Source organism: Hyla sarda, chromosome 1, assembly GCF_029499605.1.
Source record: "Hyla sarda isolate aHylSar1 chromosome 1, aHylSar1.hap1, whole genome shotgun sequence".
NCBI lineage: Eukaryota > Metazoa > Chordata > Amphibia > Anura > Hylidae > Hyla > Hyla sarda.
In genome coordinates, this window is record NC_079189.1 from 482,295,949 (window position 1) to 482,317,101 (window position 21,153).

At 40.9% G+C, this 21,153-nt stretch overlaps 1 protein-coding gene across 4 annotated transcripts in view; it reads left to right on the forward strand.

Moving 5' to 3' along the window:
* MARCHF3 (membrane associated ring-CH-type finger 3) overlaps positions 1–19,836 on the forward strand; it is a 237,121-nt gene extending 217,285 nt beyond the window's left edge. For all 4 annotated transcript variants that reach the window (XM_056537307.1, XM_056537308.1, XM_056537309.1 and 1 more), the window contains exons 4-5: positions 9,391–9,600; positions 16,326–19,836. In XM_056537307.1, coding sequence (XP_056393282.1) covers positions 9,391–9,600; positions 16,326–16,484 — 369 coding nt within the window. In that variant the 3' untranslated portion in view covers positions 16,485–19,836. The remainder of the gene's footprint in view (positions 1–9,390; positions 9,601–16,325) is intronic.
* Positions 19,837–21,153: the final 1,317 nt, after the last annotated feature.

Consider the following 21,153-nt stretch of genomic DNA (forward strand, 5'->3'; position numbering starts at 1 on the left):
AATGAATTTTCCGTTGTCGCTTCTGTCCAAGTATCATATAATTGTGCATTGCCGCCGTGCTGAATCGGTGCGGACGCTTTAATATATTACAATATATACTGTTTGCCCATGTTTGTGTGACATTTTAATTGGTGAATTAAATTTTACACATCTCATTATTTTGTCATCTGTAGTGGATACAGGCCATCCGGATGATTCCACATTAGTAAACAATACAAAAGTGTGTGATTTGTAAAACAGTGTTTTATGTGTGTGCGCTGTGATGACTGTCACCTAAACACAGCACATAGGAATTTATGATCCCACGGTAAAATATTAATGCGGTCGGCCGGACAGAAGTGACAAGCGTGTAACTCCAAAGACATTACAATGTCACGTCTTCATTATGGAAATATTGATTGAGTGACATTGCAGTAGCATTTGGGTTAATGTATACAGACCTCTCATGGTGATTAAGATGCGATTGTAGAGATGACTGAATACCATGGAGAGGAGAAGCTGGCATACAGGTAGAAGATTCTCCGTGGTAGGCATCTTTAAAGGGGTACTCTGCTGCCCCAGCTTTCAGAATATTTTGTTTCGAATGCTTGGAGTGGGTGGCGAGGTCATGATGTCACTGCCACGCCCTCGTGATGTCACACCACGCCCCCTCAATTCAAGTCTATGGGAGGGGACGTGGCTGCCATAGACTTTCATTGAGGGGGCATGTTGTGACATCACAGGGGTGTGTCAGTGACATCACGACCCCGCCACCCACTCCAAGCGTTCTAAACCAGCGGCGGGACCCCCCCCCGTTCTAAACCAGCGGCGGGACCCCCCCCCCCCCCCCCCCCCCCGCGATCATACAACTTATCCCCTATACTTTGGATAGAGGATAAGATGTCTAGGGCCAGAGTACCCCTTTAGTTATTACCATTCATAGCCTGTAGTGTAAACCATGCTGGAAGAGTGGCAGCATAACGTGCAAATGCAACCATAGCCATTGTCCAGGGATTGACCATCCTGTAAGAAAAATACTTTGTCAAGCAGAGCTATATACAGTGATCCCTCAACTTACAATGGCCTCAACATACAATAGTTTCAACATACAATGGTATTTTCTGGACCATTGTAACTTGAAACCAGACTCAACATACAATGCTACGGACAGTCCAGATCTGTGATACCTTTCACAACTGGAGGAACTGACCTATCAGAATGGGCATTTTACTGGTAAATCACCTGTATTACTGAAGTGCATGCACTGACTGGCTGTCTGGTAGCGTCCCCTACAGTAGTACAGGGAGGAACTACAAGTTCTGTACTACTCCTTAACCATGCCAGGGTTAGCTGCTCCTTTGGACACCAAGTAAGGGCGGCTCCATTTGGGACACTGTGTGTACTGTATAGGACCCTGAAGAAGCTCTTGTCCTCTACATAAACCATTGTTTCCCAACAGGGTGCCTCCAGCTGTTGCAAAACTACAACTCCCAGCATGCCCGGACAGCCAACGGCTGTCCGGGCATGCTGGGAGTTGTAGTTTTGCAATAGATGGAGGCACCCTGGTTGGGAAACACTGACATAGACAGTGATTACAGCTCCCAGCAGATCTTTCTTACTTTTATATGTAAGGACTTGTTTTATCTATATTAGTTATCTACTTATTTTTCTTTAATCCTCACTTTTTCTTTTTTTCGGATGACATTTTGGGGCTTCAGAACCAATTACCAGGTTTCCATTGAGTTCTGGTCTCAACATACAATGATTTCAACATACAATGGTCGTCCCGGAACCAATTCATATTGTAACTTAAGGGACCACTGTAATGGTGTTTTCTGTCTTTAGTGCAGTTGATGCTTCAGGGCCCCAGTGCAAAATCCATTCTAGGGCCCCTCAATCAACACAAATGATTTCAAATAATAGTATTCTCTTGGCATACATCTTGAAGGAACGTGCATGGCTACAACTTCTTTTCCTATTATAGTTAGGTTTTTTGAGTTTTGATGGCATCTGTATTCATTGTACAATAAATTGTCACTATTATTAATACTATTCATATGGACATTTACTGCACATCTTCTTCTGTTCACATCTTATAGCACCAGATCACATAAAACAAATGTCTGAGTCTCATATAGTTGTCAGATACATTTCATGCGTCTACTGTAACAGTTTAGCTTGTCACTTTCTCTTGTGAAGGTATTCGGTCTGCATTACATATAATAAGAGAGTGATGTGCTTGTAGAGGCAAATATATCAGCGGGGAATATCTGTATCCACTCTTTTATCTGTATGTAATAGATATATTAATGGTAACAGTGACATCTGCTGGCCGACACTAGACATACATGTCTGCCAAAATTGTCTGGAATTTATGTGCATTTACATGCAGAGTAGTAAAAAGGTTTTGCTTAAAGGGGTACTCCGCCCCTAGACATTTTATTCTCTATTCAAAGGATAGGGGATAAGAGGTCTGATTGTTGGCTTCCTGCCACTGGGGACCCCTGCGATCTCCATGCTGCACCCGGCGTTCGTTTAGAGCGTCAGGTTCAGCGCCGGAGACTCATGATGTCATGGCTGCGTCCCGCTCGTGATGTCATGCCCACGCCCCCTCAATTCAAGTCTATGGGAGGGGGCGTGACGGCTGTCACGCCCCCTCCCATAGACTTGCATTGAGGGGGCATGGCCATTACATCACGAGTGGGGCCTGACCATGGCATCACAAGCCTCCGCCCCGCATCGACAGTCATCCGACACAGAGCGAAATTCTCACATTGCACTGGATGTCTGGGATGCCGCAGCCGAGATCGCAGAGGTCCCCAGTGGTGGGAGCCCCACGACCAGATATCTTATCCCCTAACTTTTGGATAGGGGATAAGATGTCTAGGGGCAGAGTACTCCTTTAACCCAGGCAAAAATTCAGTTCACAGCTTTAGTCCACCCCAATGGTACCCAACATTCTCTGTCAGTGCCTCTTTCATTACACTCATGTAAAGATTCTAACAGTTGTAGGCAGTTTTTATTCTCTTTTGGACTTTAGTGATCCAAGAAAGTGATGGAGATGCCATGCTGGGAGTTGTAGTATTGCAATAGCTGGAGACACACTTTTAAAGATATATAGACAAGAGTTTAAGATAAATAGACAAAGATAAATAAAACACTGATCTGTAAGGCTGCATTCACACGGCCGTCTAGACCCGTCCTGCTCTTCTCCCGTGAAAAATAAAAACGGACTTTAACAAAAACGGACAATAATGGATACAAACGGATGTTATCGCAGCATGTTGAGCCACTGGCATTTTTATCCCTGAAATTGTGGTGTTTTTCTCCCATAGAAGTCTATGGGAATAAAAAAAAATGCCAAGAAAAACGCCATGTGGGTTTTAACTTTGGCGTTTTTTCAGGCGGTTTTTATTCTCTTTTGGACTTTAGTGATCCAAAAAAGTGACGGAGATACCTTTTTTTAATAAAATTTGAAGGGTACCATTAAAAAAATAATAATAAAAAAGATACAGTAGTGATGGAAAAAATTGTATTTAACAAAATGTATCTTTTTTATAACAAAATTTTTATACATTTTTAAACAGATCAATTTATGTGGGTGGGCAGGGCACTTAAAAATAGAGAATAATAAAAATGTAGTGTGTGTGTTTTTCACTTTTTATTCTTTATTTTTTAGGTGGTACTACTACTCCCAGCATGGAGCACACACTGTTCCATGATGGGAGTAGTAGTACCTGTACTAATTGACAGATCGCCCCGGGTCCATTGTGATCCTCCTGTATAATTTATAGATGCGGCCAGCCGCTCTTCTTTGGTCCCCTGCACTGCCGTATATATACACCTATTCATATTTCCCGCAGAAAGCTGTGATTGGCCAGATGTTCCAGCCAATCATTGGCCAGATGTTTCCAGACCATAGAAGAGCTGCCGGCCGCATCTATAAATTATACAGGAGGATCACAGCGGGTGTCAGAAGTGACACTCACTGTGATCTTTCCTTAACTGCAGGTACTACAGCTCCCAACATGGAGCAGAGCGTGCTCCATGATGGGAGTAGTAGTACTTGCAGTTAAGGACAGATCACAGTGAGTATCACTCCTGTCATCCGCTGTGATAGTCCTTTCTATTGCAGAGATGTGGAGCGGCTCTATACAGCACTGACATCTCTGCACTATACTCCGGCCAGTGATGTGAATAGAACATCACTCATTCATATTTCCCTCTGAGAGCTGTGATTGGCTGCAACCATCCGGCCAATCCCCACTCTTGGCGGAAAATATGAATAAGTGATGTTCTATTCACATCACTGGCCGAAGTATAGTGCAGAGATGTGAGCGCTGTATAGAGCCACTCCGCATCTCTTCTATACTATGGACGATCGCATCGGGTGATCTGTTTATTAGTACAGGTACTACTACTCCCATCATGGAACAGTGTGTACCATGCTGGGAGTAGTAGCACTACCTAAAAAATGTCAACAAAGAGAGGGAAAAAAAGTGAAACACACACACTTTATTAAAAATTAATTAAAATTTCGTTATAAAAAATATCAATTTTGTTACATACATTTTTTTCGATCACTACTGCATCCTTTTTTTTTTTTTTTGGTGCCCAACAAATTTTGGGCACCAAAAAAAAACGCCAAAGGGGCCAAAAATGCAATTTCCACACAAATGAAAAAACGCCAGATGCACGAAATTGCACTGGCGTTTTTTCTGGCGTTTTTTCAAACCAAAAAATGGAGGACAAAAAAAGAAGTAGAAACTTATCCTCAGGGCTGTATCTGCCATTAGGCACCCATGAGTCCGTGCCTAGGGCAGGAGTGTTGAAGAGGCAGTATGTAAAAAAAAAAAAAAGGGATAAATACTCTTGTTGTAGCTGCCGCCATGTTGTGATTTGGAGAAAAAAGAATAAAAAAAAATGAAAATGCAGGGATTTCAATCAATAAATACAAGTTACACTGAATCTTTTCCCACAAAGATCAATCTGCTCAGCTCCTTCTGCTCTATAACATTATGTTGATGGATTAAATAGCATTTCCATGGTGACAGGTTCCTTTTAATGGAGAAAGGTTTTTCTGGATGGACAATTTGCTCACATTTAGGTCACAACACCGTATTTATTTAAAAATATTTCATATATTATTTAAGTATATGGGTGTGGTTGCACCAAATCATGCAGATTTTGGAGCAGGTTTGCTGCTACAGATTTGGAGATGAAAATGCAATTATTTAAAGGATAAAAAATATGTATTCATACTTTTTTTCTCCATCTGGTTTATTTGCTAAGAAAACATGCCAGTTTTTATAAAAGCTTTATTCGTCATTTGGTCGTCATAAATCATGCAATAAATTACAATCGCACAAAGCATGACAGTACAATATACAGCACAGGTTCCCTAAGCTATACACTGTACCACATGCTACACTAACACTCCGCTCCATCACTCAATATCGGAAAAACAAAGTCGAAAAACAACAGCATATTACAGTCTGTGATCGGGGAGGGGCATGGGAACAATAGGGGTGGGGGTGGATCACAGGGTCAAATTACTGGGCCAATCTATTGGGAGGTAGGGGAAGCAGAGAAGCGTTAATCCTCTTCTTCATCGACGTCCGGACAGTCCAAGATAGAATAGTCTCTAAGCCGGCTGTGGACCAGCCTGCGGCAGTCCTGGACGGACATGTCCTCTCTGTTGTAGATGAGCGATTCCTGGCAAGCCATATAGTGTCCTTAAAACTGTTCATAAGGCGCCAGGCCTCCCGGATGGCCTCCACGTCGTGAACCCCAGGAAAAAGTCCATAAAGCACCGAATGGTACAATAGGTAGTTCCTGGGTACCGAGTCTCTAAGTTCAGGTTCCAGGGCATTCAATAGGCCCTGCGCAAAGGGGCATTGCCAAAAAACATGTGCATAGATGTTTCCTCCACATAGGGGAACCTAAGGCAGTGCCTGGTTTTGCACAGGCCACGGACATGCATGAATGACCTCAGAGATAGTCCACCCTGAATGGCCATCCACGACAAGTCCTTGTGTCCATTGAGTAGCCTTGCAGAGGCTACGTTGTCCCAAACAATCTCTGCCATGGCCGTAGGGAAACCTGGAACTGGCTCCAGCAAGTCCTTAGCTCTGATGAACTTGTAAACAGTCTTAGGCTTCCACAAGTCGAGCTTGAGTCCCTCCAGATGGTGTTCCCCTATGAACCGGACAACATCCCCATAGTACCAGGGAGTGTGCCAGTTGTAAGGGATGGAGCTGTTCCACTTGTCCCAGCCGATCCTCTTCCAGTGGGGCAGGAGAAACAGGCGGGACATGGACCTGCCCGCGGAGCCTTTCTTTTCAACCAAAGTCCTCTGCACGCTTACACATGCAAAAGAAGCCCGCAGCAGAGTGGGGATATCGGGGACTCCCTTCCCACCCTTGCTGGGCTCTTTGTACATTACAGTCCGTTCTATTCTGTCCATTTTGCCACCCACAGATGAAGCAAAACACAGTCCGGGTGATGGCCCTGCAAACGGTGGCAAGGGGAGGGCCAGGCCTGTGCGGTGTAGCACAGGCAAAACTTCACTCCGCAAGACAAGTGTTTTGCCCTCAATGAAGAGCTGTCTGGTGCTCCAAAGTGCCAGTTTTTATAAATTGGGTGGATTTCTGACAGCACCCACCTTACTATCCACATTCTTATGAAGGATAAATCTTTCCTGATGCCCTAGTTGGGTATATCTGCATGACTGAGGGAGTCCTCTGCTCTGGAAGGCTTAGGCTCAATTCACACTAAGGAATTTACTGAATTAGACAGCGCTAGGACCGTCCCATAGACGGCAATGTCTGTGACACAGATTCTACCTAAAGAATGAGTAAAATCTGTCCGTTTTGAAATTCCACTCGGAAATTCTGTAGTGTGAACCTAGCCTTATGGTGTCCATGAATTACATTCATCTGAATGGCTGCGATGTAATGCATTTACCCTGAATGGCCCTGTGCAGGTTAAATGTCTCACTTAAAGGGCTATCCCGGCCTTATACATCTTATCCCCTATCCAAAGGATGCCGGGGGCTGCACCGAGGTCCCAGTGGCGGGACCTCTGCGATCAGACATCTTATTCCCTATCCTTTGGAAACAGATTTTTTTTAATATCAACTGGTGCCAGAAAGTTAAACAGATTAGTAAATTACTTCTATTTAAAAAAAAAAATCAGCTGCTGCATGCTACAGAGGAAGTTGTAAAGTTCTTTTCTGTCTGACCACAGTGCTCTCTGCTGACACCTCTGTCCATGTCAGGAACTGTCCAGAACAGGAGCAAATCCCCATAGCAAACCTCTCCTGCTCTGGACAGTTCCTGACATGAACAGAAGTGTCAGCAGAGAGAACTGTGGTCAGACAGAAAAGAAATTCAAAAAGCAAAGAACTTCCTGAGGAGCATACAGCAGATGATAAGTAGTGTTGGGCGCAAATATTTATCGCGAATATCGCATATTCGCAAATTCGCGAATATAGCGCTAAATATTCGCAATTACGAATAGTCAAATTTTTTTCACAGTACACATCACAGTGATCATCCCTCCCTGCTTCCTGCTTGAGGTGTAAACAAGGCTCCAATACCAGTTACTGTGTCAGACCGGCGGGCGTCCGAAAATTCCGGCGGACGTCCGATAAAAAAAGGCCGCGAATATTGCAGATATGCGAATTTATGACGAATATTGGTCCATTTATTCGCAAAATATCGCAAATTCGAATATGGCCTATGCCGCTCAACACTAATGTTAAGTACTGAAAGGATGACGATTTTTTTAATAGAAGTAATTTACAAATCTATTTATCTTTCTGGCATCAGTTGATTTAAAAAAAAAATAGTTTTCCACCAGAGTACCCCTTTAACCCCTTAACGACGCAGGACGTATATTTACGTCCTGCGCCGGCTCCCGCGATATGAAGCGGGATCGCGCCGCGATCCCGCATCATATCGCGTGGGTCCCGGCGCTAATCAACGGCCGGGACCCGCGGCTAATACCACACATCGCCGATCGCGGCGATGTGCGGTATTAACCCTTTAGAAGCGGCGGTCAAAGCTGACCGCCGCTTCTAAAGTGAAACTGAAAGTATCCCGGCTGCTCAGTCGGGCTGTTCGGGACCGCCGCGGTGAAATCGCGGCGTCCCGAACAGCTGATCGGACACCGGGAGGGCTCTTACCTGCCTCCTCGGTGTCCGATCGACGAATGACTGCTCCGTGCCTGAGATCCAGGCAGGAGCAGTCAAGCGCCGATAATGCTGATCACAGGCGTGTTAATATACGCCTGTGATCAGGATGAGAGATCAGTGTGTGCAGTGTTATAGGTCCCTATGGGACCTATAACACTGCAAAAAAAAAGTAAAAAAAAAGTGTTAATAAAGGTCATTTAACCCCTTCCCTAATAAAAGTTTGAATCACCCCCCTTTTCCCATAAAAAAAATAAAACAGTGTAAAAAAAAATAAAAATAAACATATGTGGTATCGCCGCGTGCGTAAATGTCCGAACTATAAAAATATATAATTAATTAAGCCGTACGGTCAATGGCGTACGCGCAAAAAAATTCCAAAGTCCAAAAAAGCGTATTTTGGTAACTTTTTATAACATTAAAAAATGAATAAAAAGTGATCAAAAAGTCATATCAAAACAAAAATCATACCAATAAAAACTTCAGATCACGGCGCAAATAATGAGTCCTCATACCGCCCCGTACGTGGAAAAATAAAAAAGTTATAGGGGTCAGAAGATGACATTTTTAAACGTAAAATTTTTCCTGCATGTAGTTATGATTTTTTCCAGAAGTGCGACAAAATCAAACCTATATAAGTAGGGTATCCTTTTAACCGTATGGACCTACAGAATAATGTTAAGGTGTAATTTTTACCGAAATATGCACTGCGTAGAAACGGAAGCCCCCAAAAGTTACAAAATGGCGTTTTTTTTTCGATTTTGTCGCACAATGATTTTTTTTTCCGTTTCGCCGTGCATTTTTGGGTAAAATGACTAATGTCACTGCAAAGTAGAATTGGCGACGCAAAAAATAAGCCATAATATGGATTTTTAGGTGGAAAATTGAAAGGGTTATGATTTTTAAAAGGTAAGGAGGAAAAAACGAAAGTGCAAAAACGGAAAAACCCTGAGTCCTTAAGGGGTTAAAGAAACAAAATATTGAAAAATGTCCTGTGGAGTAGATGCAGTGCACATGTCACCCTTTCCCAGTAGTGATACTGTCGCCAGCACTTGCGCTGCTCCTACAATGTCCAATACTGACCCTTTTTCCTAATGCAATGTGTATGCTTGATAAAGGTCGTTGATCAAAATGTAACATGTTGTAAATTGTAGATTGGCAATAATCTATCAGCCTTTGAGTTGTGGAGATCTTACTGTGTCCCTTTTATTATACAGTGGTTACGGAATCCTGGCCCCCAGCATGAGAAGAGGACGCTGTTTGGAGACATGGTGTGCTTCTTATTCATAACACCACTTGCAACCATCTCCGGATGGTTATGTCTTCGAGGAGCGGTGGATCACCTGCACTTCAGTAGCCGGCTGGAAGCAGTTGGACTTATTGCACTCACTGTTGCACTCTTTACAATTTACCTCTTTTGGACACTTGTAAGTATTTTGAGTTTTTTAAAGTAGTCTTTGTTAAAGGGGTATTCCAGGAAAAAAAAATGTTTTTATATATTGACTGGCTCCAGAAAGTTAAAGATTTGTAAATTACATCTATTAAAAAATCTTAATCCTTTCAGTACTTATGAGCTGCTGAAGTTGAGTTGTTCTTTTCTGTCTAAGTGCTCTCTGATGACTCGTGTCTCGGAAAACGCCCAGTTTTGAAGAGGTTTGCTATGGGGATTTGCTTCTAAACTGGGCGTTTCCCGAGACACGTGTCATCAGAGAGCACATAGACAGAAGAGAACAACCTTAACTTCAGAAGCTCATAAGTACTGAAAGGATTAAGATTTTTTAATAGAAGTAATTTACAAATCTGTTTAACTTTCTGGAGCCAGTTGATATATAAAAAAAAAAAAAAGTTTTTTCCTGGAATACCCCTTTAAGAAAGCTATCAGATGGCACGAAATTATGGAAAAAGAAGCAAAAGAATTTAGTAAGAATTAAAGAGTACAGAAATGGTGTCAGTTCAAAAGGACATCTGCTCATCCTTGGACTCTCTAAACTGGTGACTTGGTTACACCCAGGGGTGGGCTGACCATTCCAGAATAAAGCCAATGCCTACGTGTGGTGCCCACAGCTTATGAATTGGATGAATGGAACTTTAAAGGGGAACTCCGGTAGAACACAAATGTTTTCAACCCAACTGGCTCCAGAAAGTTTAACAGATTTGTAAATTACTTCAATTAAAATATCTTAATCCTTCCAGTACTTATCAGCTGCTGTATGCTCCAGAGGAAGTTGTATAGTTCTTTCCAGTCTGACCACAGTGCTCTCTGATGACACCTCTGTCTGTGTCAGGAATTGTCCAGAGTAGAAGCAAATCCCCATAGCAAACCTCTCCTGCTCTGGACAGTTCCTGAGACAGACAGAGGTGTCAGCAGAGAGCACTGTGGTCAGAATGGAATCAAATACACAACTTTCTCAGAAGTGTACAGCAGCTGTAAAGTACTGTAACGATTAAGATTTTTTACTTAGAAGTAATTTACAAATCTGTTTAACTTCCTGGCACCAGTTTATTTAAAAAAAAAAAAAAAAAATTCACCAGAGTACCCCTTTAAGTGGGTGGGAAAACATGAGTGCTGCTCAAAGTCAATGGGTTAACCCAGCTCAAGTGTATGGCACCTACTATGTTTAGTCAGGGGTTCATTGCCATTATGACCAGTCCACCCTTGCCTAGCAATACAGTCTCTGCAGCAGTATGGTCCTTTGGATAAATGGAAAGGCTTAATACTTTGTTAATAAATGGCCCTGGTTTTGGCCTAACTATTATATTGATCTTGAAAGATCTGTCCATCTATGGCAGTGTTTCCCCACCAGGGAGCTATCAGCTGTTGAAAGACTACAACTTCCAGCATGCCCGGACAGCCTTCGGCTGTCCAGGCATGCTGGGAGTCGTAGTTTTGCAACAGTTGGAGGAACCCTTGTTGGGAAACACTGATCTATGGCCTGGTTTACTGAACTGGATGTCAGTGATATAATACAGGACGGACAATAGAAAACCGTAAATCCAAACTGAACTGTATTTGGATTTAAAGGGGTACTACCGTGCTGACAACTTATCCCCTATCTAAAGGATAGGGGATAAGTTGCCTGGTCGCGCGGGGTCCCGCCGCTGGGGATCCCCGCGATCTCGCACGCAGCACCCCGCTCTCATCAGGCCCCGGAGCGAACATCGCTCCGGGTCTGATGACTGCCGATCACGGGGCCAGAGTATCGTGATGTCACCCCCCCCCCCCCCCATGTGACGTCACGCTCCGCCCCCTCAATGTAAGTCTATGGCAGGGGGCGAGACAGCTGTCTCACCCCTGCCATAGACTTGCATTGAGGGGGTGGAGCGTGACGTCACACGGGGCAGAGTTGTGACATCACGATCACCGGCCCAGTCATCAGACCCGGAGCGATGTTCGCTCCGGGGCCTGATGAGAGCGGGGTGCTGCGTGCGAGATCACTGGGGTCCCCAGTGGCAGGACCCCGTCTGATCAGGCAACTTATCCCTAATCCTTTAGATAGGGGATAAGTTGTCAGCACAGTAGTACACCTTTAAAGAAGTACTCCGGTGGAAAACTTTTTTTTTTTTTTTAAATCAACTTAAATCAACTGGTGCCAGAAAGTTAAACAGATTTGTAAATTAGATATAGAGATAAGTGTAGCTCACAGAAAAATAGGCGAGGTTAACTGAGATATTCTCACACCTAAGAGAATAGCTAAAAGAGTTTAAAGATAAAAAATGGATTACTCAGTCCTCAGCTGTATTACTCAAAAACAAGTATATGACGGATGTATGGTTCAACTGGGAAAGAATAGTGGATTTCCAAACCAATATAATAGTAATATAAAATTTAATATCAAGGAAAATAATAATAAATTCAAGTGCAAATTGGAAAATCACAGCCGCAGGGCCCTACGGCTGTGCAATATATACAAAATAAAATTAATATAAAATTATATCACCAATATAAACCCTGGAGAGTAGTGGCATGTAATGATTTTCACAACGATCGATCATAAGAACAATAGGGACAATGAAATGGTACACGAAAAGGCTGTAACAATAGTGTAAAGTGATACAGTATGGAATGTTACAATTTGACTAAATGTCTATTATCCACTTGGCCTTTTTTGAACCTGTAAAGAAAGAAATGTATGCTGCCCTTAGTGATATCAGCGTCCGTCCTGTAAAGAAGATTGTACAACAGGAGGCGGAATATTCAATAGTAATGTGCGGAGAAATATAATGCTCCTGCTGCAAGGATAAAGCTGGAGGCCCGGATGCAAGGGACCTGCTGTGCCGATATAATTCCTGTAAAGGGGAAGACACAGGCACTTGCGTGCCACTCACCCACTCCCCGCTCCACTCGGTAAGGAGATTTTCTGCTCTAGCTAAGAACGGCTGGAGCACCGGCAAGTGCAACCGCCGCCGGGAGCTCCCGGCGTCTGACGTAGCGGGTGGATGGTCCCGTGTCTGGCAATCAGCTGGTCAGATGGATGCAGCCTACTTCGTGATGGTGCAATGCTTGCAGGAATCCTGAGATGCTTTTGTGAATAGCAACCAGTAAGATGTTCTCCGCACAGGTAATGTTGCTGAATAATGGAAAATCCGATAGTCCGGTATGGCAAATGTACTAATGTAAGGAGGACTGACAGGTAAAATGTCCTTTGCATAGACAAAATCCCTTTGTTCGGGTACCTTCAAACGAAAGAATAAGTCCGGTAATCCGGTAGTAGAGGGATAAATCCGATAATCCGATATGGTAATCCGGTATGGCAACTAGGCGATAATACTCAAAATAATTGCCAGCTATTATAAAGTCTCTCCTTGTCGTAAAACTCAAGACTGCATGGGCTATAGATGTAGAACAATAAAAGTAACAATACCAAACGCGTTTCGGGGTATGTAGCTGAATATAAACCGTTCTAACCCCTTCCTCAGTGGTGAATATGAGGAAGGGGTTAGAACGGTTTATGTTCGGCTACATACCCCGAAACGCGTTTGTATTGCTACTTTTATTGTTCTACATCTATAGCCCATGCGGTCTTGAGTTTTAAGCCCAGGAGAGACTTTACAATAGCTGGCAATTATTTTGAGTATTATCACCTAGTTACCATACTGGATTATCGGATTTATCCCTCTACTACCGGATTGCTGGACTTATTCTTTCGTTTGAAGGTACCCGAACATAGGGATTTTGTCTATGCAAAGGACATTTTACCTGTCAGTCCTCCTTACATTAGTACATTTGCCATACCGGACTATCGGATTTTCCATTATTCAGCAACTATACCTGTGCGGAGAACATCTTACTGGTTGCTATTCACACAAGCATCTCAGGATTCCTACAAGCATTGCACCATCACGAAGTAGGCTGCATCCATCTGACCAGCTGATTGCCAGAGACGTGACCATCCACCCGCTACATCAAACGCCGAGAGCTCGCGGCGGCGGTTGCACTTGCCGGTGCTAGAGCTAGAGCAGAAAATCTCCTTACCGAGTGGAGCGGGGAGTGGGTGAGTGGCACGCAAGTGCCTGTGTCTTCCCCTTTAAAGGAATTATATCGGCACAGCAGGTCCCTTGCATCCGGGCCTCCAGCTTTATCCTTGCAGCAGGAGCATTACATTTCTCCGCACATTACTATTGAATATTCCGCCTCCTGTTGTACAATCTTCTTTACAGGACGGACGCTGATATCACTAAGGGCAACACTGTGCCATCTTTTTTACAGGACGGACGCTGATATCACTAAGGGCAACACTGTACCATCTTTTTTTACAGGACGGACGCTGATATCACTAAGGGCAGCATACATTTCTTTCTTTACAGGTTCAAAAAAGGCCAAGTCGATAATAGACATTTAGTCAAATTGTAACATTCCATACTGTATCACATTACACTATTGTTACAGCCTTTTCATGTACCATTTCATTGTCCCTATTGTCCTTATGATCGATCATTGTGAAAATCATTATATGCCACTACTCTCCAGGGCTTATATTGGTGATAGAATTTTATATGAATTTTTTATTTTGTATATATTGCACAGCCGTAGGGCCCTGCGGCTGTGATTTTCCAATCTGCACTTGAATTTATTATTTTCCTTGATATTACATTTTATATTACTATTATATTGGTTTGGAAGTCCACTATTCTTTCCCAATTGAACCATACATCCGTCATATACTTGTTTTTGAGTAATACAGCTGAGGACTGAGTAATCCATTTTTGAGATTTGTAAATTACTTCTATTAAAAACTCTTAATGATTCCAGTACTTATTAGCTGCTGAATACTACAGAATTTTTTTTTCTTTTTGAACACAGAGCTCTCTGCTGACATCACAAGCACAGTGCTCTCTGCTGACATATCTGTCCATTTTAAGAACTGAGTAGGAGAAAATCCCCATAGCAAACATTATGCTGCTCTGGACAGTTCCTAAAATGGACAGAGATGGCAGCAGAGAGCACTGTGCTCGTGATGTCAGCAGACAGCTCTGTGTTCAAAAATAAAAAGAATTTCTTCTGTAGTATTCAGCAGCTAATAAGTACTGGAAGGATTAAGATTTTTTAATAGAAGTAATTTACAAATCTGTTTAACTGGCACCAGTTGATAAAAAAAATAAAAAAAAAGTTTCCACTGGAGTACCCCTTTAATCAAAATTATGAAAATTCAGCCCTCTAGGTGTAGATAGGTAATGTACAAATATTATCGGTATGCAACAGGTGTAGGAGACAAATGAGGATGTAGCTGGTTTTCTGTCAATTTGCGTGTTTTTAAATTATGAATAAACGTATAATAAAATAAATACACTTAAGAATATTTCTAAAAGGCTAGAATCTGAGCAGGGCCCTTGCTACAGATTCAATATAATATGCATTTGGTATCACAATAAAACATAAAAGTAAAAAATGCAATGCAAATGCTGTTTAGAAAGTACAGTATGCCGCCTTACTGGACTAGATCCAAAATATAGTTCTGATACTATAGCCGTATCATAGGATGCATGAAGATTGGTGCAAATAATATATCTGCTTGTTACCTGTGGTCCCGAAGTGGAGATCATGGCTCTGAATGAGTAAAACGGAGATCGTAGCTGCGGCACCTCCGCGCTGTACTAATAGACAGCGATTCTCATCGATACGATCTCTGTTTTACTCATTCGGAGCCTCGATCTCTGCTTCGGGACCACAGGTAACCTACACCCATAGGCCGGGAGCAGTCCGTGCCAACCTGTGGGGATAGCAACTACAGATAAGCAGCTTGTCTCAACAATTGCCCTTTCCAACCGGATCTATTGTATTTTTGTACCGCATTATTAACAAACTGTTACAACTCGGAACTTGGTACTATCTGAGACATTTACTACATTTAAAGACACCCACAAAGCGTAACAGATATATTATTTGCACCAATCTTCATGCATCCTATGATACGGCTATAGTATCAGAACTATATTTTGGACCTAGTCCAGTAAGGCGGCATATTGTACTTTCTAAACAGCATTTGCATTGCATTTTTAACTTTTATGTTTTATTTTGATACCATATGCATATCATATTGAATCTGTAGCAAGGGCCCTGCTCAGATTCTAGCCTTTTATAAATATTTTTTATTGTATTTATTTTATTTTACATTATTCATAACAAAAAACACGTGAATTGACAGAAAACCAGCTACATACTCATTTTCTCCTACACCTTTTATATACCGATAATATTTATAGAAGAGGAGTCAGATCCAGCTCTTGAAGTATAAAATGACTTGTTTATTCCGACATGACAAACTATAGGAACACCGGTAAGTGACGCGTTTCAAGCGCAGGTGCGCTCTTAGTCATGTTCCTCGGTGCAGACATTAATTACCTTTATAGTTTCTTTATTATTCCTATTGTACTTGGATTTAAATAAATAAATATATATATATATATATATATATATATATATATATATATATATATGTGTGTGTGTGTGTTTTCCATGTGTACGTTTCATACAACTTTCTATTAAAATCATTTGATTTGAATTAATATGTATTAAGTATAGTTTGTGCTTAGTACATATAGAGAATCCGTTCTTACGCTACAAAGATAAAGAATTGAAGCACAGAGCTAAAACTGAAGAAGCATGTACGGGTCATTTTCTAAACCATTTTTATATTTTATCTTTCCTCCCCAGGTGTCATTTAGATACCACTGTAGATTATACAATGAATGGCGTCGGACCAATCAGAGGGTTATTCTGGTGATCCCTAAATCGATCAATTTACCTTCCAACCAACAGTCATTGCTGGGACTGCACTCTCTCAAACGAAATTCAAAAGAGACTATAGTGTGACGAGAGATCGACTGGGACTTGTCTTGCAGCAACATGCACTGTAGCACTCTCTTTCTCTTCTATCACTAGGACTTCATTCAGAGACTGTTAACCCCTAATTTGGATATATAACTCTCATTTTCTGGAGCAACAGAACCAGTTTAAATGTAAAGTGATGAATGCTGCAGTTATGTATTTGCTAACTTGCCAAACCTGTTCATTTAGCCGGTGGCATCTTACATACACCTCTGTAATACAGCAGCCTTTAACTCTTTATTTTGTTATATTATGACATTAAAGGTAAAAGTACTTTGTTGTACTCCATTATGCTTTTCTCCTAGTAGAAATGTATTTGCCTTGCCCAAGCCTTTCTAAACCTGCTAACTAAATATATATATATATATATATATATATATATATATATATATATGTTACAGTTAAAACTGTTTTTTTGTGAAAACCAGTGTTGACTGAATGCCTTTGTGAAAACTAGGATTTACTGCTTTTCCCTAGTTTAAACCGGGTTTTTAATGAACGCCTTTGTTCAAACTAGAATGTTACTGCTAATACAAAAACGGAACTTTGTATCCTATTTTATACCGAATATTGTTGTATCCTCAATAAATGCTACGTCAAAGGTTTCCCTAGTTAAAACTAGTTTTAAAACAAATTTAATGACGCTTACCAGGCTAATACCTCCTCTTCTTCGTCTAATACCGCCGCATCATCAGGTGCCCAACTTTCTTCATGTATTACTGTCATCTTATTCAAACTCGTTTTCTCAGTTTTAACTGAGTAATTTTGTTAAAACTAGCTTTCTTCAGTTTAAACCAGTTTTAACTGACATTCGGGTTTTTGATTAGCAGTCAATTCTAGTTTCCATGAAGGCGCTCAGTAAAAACTGGTTTCAACTAGGAAAAAGCAGTAAATTCTAGTTTTCACAAAGGCTTCCAGTATAAACTGGTTTCAACTAGGAAAAAAGCAGCAACTTCTAGTTTTGACAAAGGCGTTTAGTGAGAGCTGGTTTTCACCAGCGAAATCCAGTTTTAACTGCAATATATATATATATATATATATATATATATATATATATATATATATATATATATATGTATATATATATATGTTCCGAAATGCTACAGAGATAAAGCAATGTATTGGCAGACGGAGTTCTCTATGAGCCAATATGTTAAATGTGATGAGAAATGCCTTTACAATGTACTGTTATTTGCTCACACCTGAGGCATTCAGTTTGTGGCCACACACACGCTTTTTTCCCAGGTCATCTTAAGCAGCAAATGTCATATGATAGTCACAGTCAAGGGTGCAATTTTTTTTCACCCTATGTCTTTCAGATCGTTGCATTAAAATGACAAGTACATTTGACTGTTGCACGATTCAGTGTATTCCTATGGACTGCCATCTTCACGTTACAAAAAGTCTATGTGCAGCCCCATACAAACATTTGTGTTATTTATGTGAAAGTTTCCATGTTGGGGTGCATTCACACCGTTTTTGCAATACAGTTCCCATATATGTTTTCAATGTGAAAACCATATGGAACCATATTGAAAACCGTATGCATTGACTCTCCATTGAAAACTGTATGCCAAACGATGCATCCGTTTTGCGTCTTGTAAGGTTTTGTCCGTTTTAATACCCGTACCCAAAACCGTAGCCTACCACGGTTTTTGGTCCGGGTGAAAAACCGTATTAAATCGTATATGTTTTTTTTTTTTAACATGGGAGTCAATGGGAACCGTACAGAATCGTATGTGCGTACGGTTCCATCCGGTTTTCACCATATGGTTTTTTTCTTGGAATTTCAATCAAACAAGTGAAACTTTATTCATAATGGAGGGAAAACGGATGCAAAAAAAAAAGGATGCAACTGGACATCATTTTTCAAAATGTATACAGGTTTTAACCATATACAGGTTAAAATGTGTACACACGTCTTGATAGAGTTTAGTCCGGTTTTGAGGAATCCATTTTTCATCAAAAACCTGATATGGGAATTGTATTGCAAAAATGTAGTGTGATTGCACCCTTATTCAGTAATATTGGTTATGTCTTGTACTTTGGCTGCATTCACATTCATGTTCTTTTTGGGGCACTTTTTTATACAACACAACCAAACATACTTAACAATTGAAGCACAAAATGCATCAATTTTTTGATCCATCTCAACAATCCGCTGGAACAAATAGATTCAGAAGAAATAGATTGAAGATCAGATTGAAAAATGCATTTCCACATTGGTTGTCCAATCTGTCCTTCATCAAAGAGGTGGTTGGGTCTAGAATCAGGGAATTCTGAAGAAATAGAGGAGCCCCTGCACTCGGGACTTTATCTGCCAGAGAAGAAAGCAGCTACAAAAAGTGTTTGGAAGACCCATCACATCTTTTTTTACCCTATTGTTCAATGAGAATTGTGTAATTCTTCATTTGTCCTGTGGAGGTGCTGCAGGGGAATTGAACACAAGCTGCTGGTTCCTCCACAGATCAAAGCTGATTGTTGGGGTCCTGTATTCATCTTTTTTCAATTGGACCCTTCCAACAAAACTGGGTTGTCCAAAGCAGACCACCCCTTTAAACTTTTTTAAAGGGCTTTTTTCCTTTTTTTTTTATTGTATAGCTTTTGCTACTTTTACATTTAGCAAAATAGTAATTTTGGTGTCCAGGTGAATCTCACATAATTGTGATTTGTCACAAACCCATAAGAAAAGACACTGGTGTGAACGCAGTCACATACTTTATATAGATATCGGCTCGGCCTCCACTGTGTGAAAGTAACGTGTCAGTCCATAGTAAAAGTGAAGAATCTAGCACAATACTTTTCTCCAGTGATGTACGTTTCTCACATAAAGATATGCAGTCATTTTTGTTATTTCCTTTTCCTTTTTTCGAAACATTTTGTATAAATATATTTATGGTTTCTAAAATATTTTTTTAAACAACTATTTTTTCCAAGTCTTGCATTTACAGGATAGATGCGCCGAGTGGATGTAACGTATTACCACACTGAATCATTTCAGTCTCCTCCGCTTTACTTTGGCTGTGATGCTTAACGTTATGATCTTGCTTCTGACTCTCTGGACTCTTCATTTTGTTCATATTAAGAGTGAAGAAAAAAAAAAAAAACAGGAAAGACATTTTTTATCCTCAACAGGTCAACTCATTAACCCTTTCCCCACTGGAGTGCATAAGATCCTGATGTTACACTTTGTCACCAGCACTGTCTGGGAGATGGATAACAGGGGCATTGTACATCTAAAGCAGTTTTTAAAATGATTTTGCATATACGTTATGAGTTATTATAACATTGTGCATTATTTAAGTAATAAATCCTCCATAAAATGGTTGTCATAAGATTTGCTTTGTAGCCTGAATCCTTTGGGTTGTATAAAGATATTTTCACAATGAAGATTGGGAGGAGCGGGGGGGTTGTCTGCAGTATTATACTTGTTTGCATTTTCTGGCCGAGCTCTTATTTGGCGCCTGCTGCATGCACATGAGGCTGTGCATGCAGGCTGGTAGCCAGCGGCTCTATGACTTGGACGGTAATACCATTGGCCACTGCTTGTGAGCATGAAATATTGTGCAGTGTGCACCATGTAAACCCAGCTTCAAAGAAATGTTACTTTATGATATGAGTTTTACATGTGTCCAACAGGTATTACCAAACTACATCTACTATCCATGTTCATGATGTATCTATACATCTATATGTGATCTATATTATTGTGGCCTAGATCCTTACACTTTCATTAGGCTGTACTATAACTTTTGCTATAACACTCGTTATTTACCACCCATTTCTCCTCTTTTATTTTTATTTTTTCTTTTTCCATATATGTAGCCATAAGGGCTTGTTTTTTAATGGCACCTTTTATTTTATCATAAAGTATACAGCGAAGATTAAAGTGTGGTAGAATTGAAAAAAGCCCCCTACAATTTAGTAATTTTTAAAGGGTTTTATTTTTACGCAGGGCATTTTATGGTACCTTTTTGAGTCAGTACAATTACAACGATACCCAGCTGATTTCGTTTTATTTTACTAGTTTTAAGAAAAAGTGAAATTTATTGTACAAAATAAATATGCTTAAAAGTGCCATTCACTATACGTGATCAATAACATTTTATTTTAGTTTTGACAGTTCCATACGATGCAATACCAAATACAGTCATGGCCGTAAATAGAATTTCTCACAGAAAAGGATTGCATTAACACGTGTTTTGCTATACACATGTTTATTCCCTTTGTGTGTGTATTGGAACTAAACCAAAAAAGGGAGGGGAAAAAAAGCAAATTGGACATAATGTCACACCAAACTCCAAAAATGGCCTGGACAAAATTGTTGGCACCCTATTTGGTTGTACACCCTTTGTAAAAAAAAAATAACTGAAATTAGTAGCTTCCTATAACCATCAATAAGCTTCTTATACCCCCCAGCCGGAATGTTGGACCACTCTTCCTTTGCAAAGTGCTCCAGGTCTCTCTTACTGGAAAAGCTCCTTTTCCAAACAGCAATTTAAAGATCTCTCTACAGGTGTTCAATGGGATTTAGATCTGGACTCATTGCTGGACACTTCAGAACTCTCTAGCACTTTGTTGCCTTCCATTTCCGGCTGCTTTTTGACTTATGTTTTGGGGTCATTGTCCTGCTGGAAGACCCAAGATCTCGGAC